At 52.9% G+C, this 4,753-nt stretch overlaps 1 protein-coding gene across 1 annotated transcript in view; it reads right to left on the bottom strand.

The window, feature by feature from the left end:
• CCNY (cyclin Y) overlaps positions 1 to 4,753 on the bottom strand; it is a gene marked incomplete at its 5' end in the record, with an annotated part of 54,104 nt that overhangs the window by 40,435 nt on the left and 8,916 nt on the right. The window contains 1 exon segment of the mRNA XM_014591503.2: positions 362 to 396. Within this exon segment, the coding sequence (XP_014446989.1) occupies positions 362 to 396 (35 nt within the window).

Here is a 4,753-nt window from a genome sequence, read left to right as displayed (position 1 = left end):
TGTGGGGGCAGACAGCCTGAGGAGGGGCAGTGACGTGTCAAGTGGAACTGAGCTACAGGAGACAAGGAACAGCGCGTGGGGGGTGCTAGCGACTCAAGGGCAGCCTTCCCTGGGCCGTGCGGCGTTTCCGAGGTTCAGCTCACACGCCTCTCCCAGGGACAACAGCAGTCTCAGCTTCCGGTGGGTGCTCGGGGACAGTGGCTGAACATTCAATCACACACCCGACTGGATGCAGTGCAACGCGGTGTTGCTGACAGCCTTCCAGGGGCTGGCAGTAGGAGAGCCAGGCCGCCCGTCAGACCCGGGAACTTAAGCTTTACACTGGACAGTCATGAGAAACAAGGGAGGCGGCTTCACTTACATGGTTAATGAAGAGGCTCTTGCGTTTTTCTCTCACTGTGAAAACAAAAGATGCAACAGAAACGTTACACACCTGCATGCTGACCCCTGGCAGGCTGCTGAGGGCTCGGCCCCTGCGCTGCGGCCCCATCCTTCCACCAACCAACAGACCCAGCTGCTCACTTACCGAGCGAGACCATGGGCCTGCACAGTGCAGGCCTGACCTCAGCTAACGGAGGACTTGCCATCCACACATCCCACAGCACCCCACCCAGCCCTACACGGCTGAAATCAATTCAGGTGCAGAGCATCCCACTAAGCGAACAGTGCATCAACCAGTAAATCTTAGCAAGTTTGTATGATCCATTGGTTTAAGATGGTTAACAAATAATAGGGCTATTTACTCCTAACCCAATCCGACCAGTGAAGGTCCATGCCATGGGGGTGAAATAGAAATAGTGGGTCGTCAGAAAATCACGGCGCATTTGTGCACAGAGAACTACGCCATGACTAACCGCTATGCCGACACCCACGATGGCGTGACAGGCTGGGTGCGGTGCGGCAGCAGGGGTCTGTACCATGGGCACCACGACTCTCCTCCCGGTGCCGGTGACTACGCTTTCCCAGCAGCCACCCACGCCGGCAATTTGCAGATCTCCTCCCTCGGTGTGGCTGAGAACACACGGAACAGATGCCGCCTGTCTAGCAAGAGCGCTGCTCCCGGCTGGGACAGCATGGCCTGCCCCAGGAGGCTGAGCCCTGGGGCCACGTTTGTCACACGCGGGCTGTCAGCCCACAGCTGGAGAGGGGACGGGGACTCAGAGGAGCTTGTGAGAGCTGAGACTGTTCAGCATCTTCTTTCCTAAGGAAAGGTTTTGCCTAGACGCGATGGAGGACTCCCAGGACAGGTCTCCTGCAGGGACGTAACCCTGGCTCCCGGGGAACCGAGGTTGCCCCCTTAGACGCATCCTGACACTGTAGTATGCACATCCAGTTTATCATCTGTGCCTCCAACATTCACGCTTAGTCAGAGAACTGCTGGCTGCCGCGCTGGAGGTTAGGAACTCACCCCCTTTCACAGGCAGTTCCAGGCTCACTAGGAACCTGCTCCTCTCCTTAGAAGTCCTGTCCTGTCCTTCCTGGAATGACTGCCATCCCCCTTCCTAGCTTGAACACACTCCAGATACAAAAGCAAAAATGAGTCCGAGGGAACCAGCAGTTAGCGTAATGGCTATGCCGCTGGATTCCCACGTAGTCGACCGCGGTTCGTGTCCTGGACCCGGTGGCTTAGAACTCACGCCAGGTGCGTGTGCGTGCGTGCCCAAGATCCCGAGAGGAGAATGGAGGAGAAGGGACTGCGCCGTGACCATTCCCCCTGGGGGGTGATTTCTCACTTTCTGTCTCTATGTCTCTCTCTGTCTGGCGAGCACACGCGCCATATAGCGAAAACTTCTCAAAAAAAAAAAAACCTGAGTCCGAGGACACTACAGAGACTGGATAGTGGAAGATGCTCCCCCAGGACATCCCTGGGTCATCCACAGTCAACCAGCCTCCTGCTCCTGCCTCGGTACTGGGAGGCGAGCACTGCACACCGGCCAGGTGCCTGTCCTGCCGAGGCCCAGGCGCACACAGGGCTGTCCGCTACACGGTGCACAGCGCAACAGCAGGGTAAGGCCTCGTCCGCTACACGGTGCACAGCGTGACAGCAGGGTAAGGCCTCGTCCGCTACACGGTGCACAGCACGACAGCAGGATAAGGCCTCGTCCGCTACACAGTGCACAGCGCAACAGCAGGGTAACGCCTGTCCGCTACACGGTGTACAGCGTAGAACGTCATTTAGGAAGGACCTAACTCCAGACAGGCACCCATGTGTGGACCACAGCAGAAGAAACCGAGTCTGGGCTCTAGCTTTCTATGTGTTTGTCTATGCACACACACACACACACATGTGCATGTTCACATGTGCCAGTCTCCTCTAGGTTAATCTAGTGTCTTTGCATGAAAGAACACCTCCCACCTCCGCACTACCCTGTTTCCTTCGGAGCAGCTAGGCCTGCTGAATGCGATCTGAAACCCAGGGCTCCCAGCGCCTGGAGGAGAGGCCGCTTTCCTGTACCTTTTTGTGGCGTTGCTCCTAGGAGGGTCTTCTCAGGATGAAGTAGCTTTTCCACACCTGCGTCCTTACAACGGATTTCCCTTTCGAGTGTCTTCTCAGCCCCCCATGAACCTCCAGCCCACGTGCAGACAGGCAGGACCCCACCACCCGTGCCACACTGTCTGGGTGGGAGAACACCCATCCTAGCAGGGTTAATTCTCTCCCCTGGGCACCTGGATGTGGGACACACAGATGGAAGGGCACTACCTCCTGCAGGGGGTGGTGTGCTGTGTGCAGGAGAGGTGACACAGCAGCTCTGACGGCCATCATGAAGAGCCCTGCTTGCAAGGTGGGCCTTTGGCTAGTATCTGGGAACTAAATCTGGGAGGTTCCCGCCACTCCCAAGCAGGTAAGAGCGGCTCAGCGGCCCCAAACCACCAGTTCTCACAATGGTCCACACGGAGCACCCACTTTCCTCCAGGATGTCTGGAACGTCGGTGCACGCCAGCAGAGGCTGCCGACAGGAACGCCCCCAGGGAAGCCTAGGTTTTCACTGTCAGTCATCACAGGAAATCGAACACCTGTGTGACCCCCGGGCAGACCCTCGGACGCCTGCCCCTGGTCTCCTGGCCCTCACCAGTGCACCTTTCGGCATCGTCGCTCACAGCCACAAGGTTCCCCTGATCAAACCACCTGCCTGAGGGTGGACCTGGGGCCCCCACATGGCTGCCCCAGCCTGGCCAGGTGAGGTGGTGGAGAAAAGGCCAGGCGCCCGAGGTCCAACTACGAGGTGCCACGGTCCCTCCTAAAATCAGTCAGTCCTTTTCCCCTCAGCTAGCTGGAACAGGACTAAGACACTATCACGGGGGTAATAAATCAGGAAGAATCTCTTAAACTGTGACTCGCCAAAAAAGACTGAATTACCCAAGCCTAAATCAGTCCTTGAAATAAAGTTGAAACTACTGAGGCCAATAATGAGCTCCGAAATTCAGAACGCTTTAGTCATTTTGTTTTCTGTAACGGTATAAGCAACACACCAACTCATTTCTAATAGATGGCTTTAATCATTTTTAAAACCTCAATATTTTTGGTTACTAACAGTACATCAACCAAAAATCTCTAGCGTTTTCAGAGTGCCCATATTAACTGAGTGCACTAATAGCTGTATTTTGCTTTGTTAGGGGAAATAGGCAATAAATTAATGTGGCTCATAAATCTTATCTTTCTTAGGAGGAGAATAATAGCAATCTCCTTGGGGCCAATCTATGATAGTTTGTTAAGAGGATTTTTAATTGGCTATAATAGTACTCCATAATGACTTAAACAGAAAACATACTGAGGCTTTAAAACTAAGCCATCTGAAAGCAGCAAAACCACTCGTACTGGCAGGAAAGGTCTTCTCCAGAAAAAGCTGGGAGTAAGGGTAAATGGCAGCGTTTTAAGACCTTCCTTGCCACCACTGTAACAAAAGTAAAATGACCCTCACGTGGCCGTCTCAGACCTGGTGGCTCGCTTTCTCACTTTCCCTTTCTCTCTCTCTCTGGTCAAACTAATAATAACAACAAATAAAATAATTCGGAAATTACCCTTAAAAAAGCACAGCTTTCTGGGAAAACCTAGTGCTTAAGAACTAACGAGGATCTGTTCATCATCTGGATGCAATTTCAGCTAACCCCTTTCACAACATTCAAAAAACGACCTCGGCCCCCCTCCTCCATCTCTGCACAGACCTTCCACCGGCACACGCTGGCCGCCATGAGGACGGAGACTGCTAGGACTCAGACCCTGAAGGACCACCTAACCCAACGTCAAGTCACAGCAGGGGAGGGAGCGGAGGGTCTGCTGGGTTCCCCTGCCCCGGAGCAGCACCACCGGTTACAGAGGCTCCCCTGGAGTCTGCATGAAACGAGTTCCATTTCAGAACAGAATGATAATTAGGATCAGATAAAAATAGAGCCAAGTTATTCTACAAAGAAAAATAACTTAGCTTATTAATTACTCCGGATGTGAAGGACTGGCAGGCCACACGAGTGGGAAGCTTCCACGTTATATAAGAATTACAGTCTCCTGACTGAAGAGGTGAATCTGACTGCTGAGTCTATGCAGATCAGAACAATCTGGTTCAAAAGGAAAGGTTTCGTTTCTCTTTCTTTTTCCCGATGGGCAGCATAGGTCGGACTTAAAACAATCAAATTAAAAGTTTAATATTAATTTTTCTCAATAATAAGTTTGAGATTACCATGTAATTCCTACAGATTTCAATAACTGTGAACTCAGTCTCTTGCCTGGTTCAAAACACAGCTGTCAGCCCAGCTGCAG

This window comes from Tupaia chinensis, unplaced genomic scaffold (genome assembly GCF_000334495.1).
Source record: "Tupaia chinensis unplaced genomic scaffold, TupChi_1.0 Scaffold000578_2, whole genome shotgun sequence".
Lineage (NCBI taxonomy): Eukaryota > Metazoa > Chordata > Mammalia > Scandentia > Tupaiidae > Tupaia > Tupaia belangeri.
Note: the sequence above shows the minus strand (reverse complement) of the source record. Positions and strands in the feature narration are given on the sequence as shown.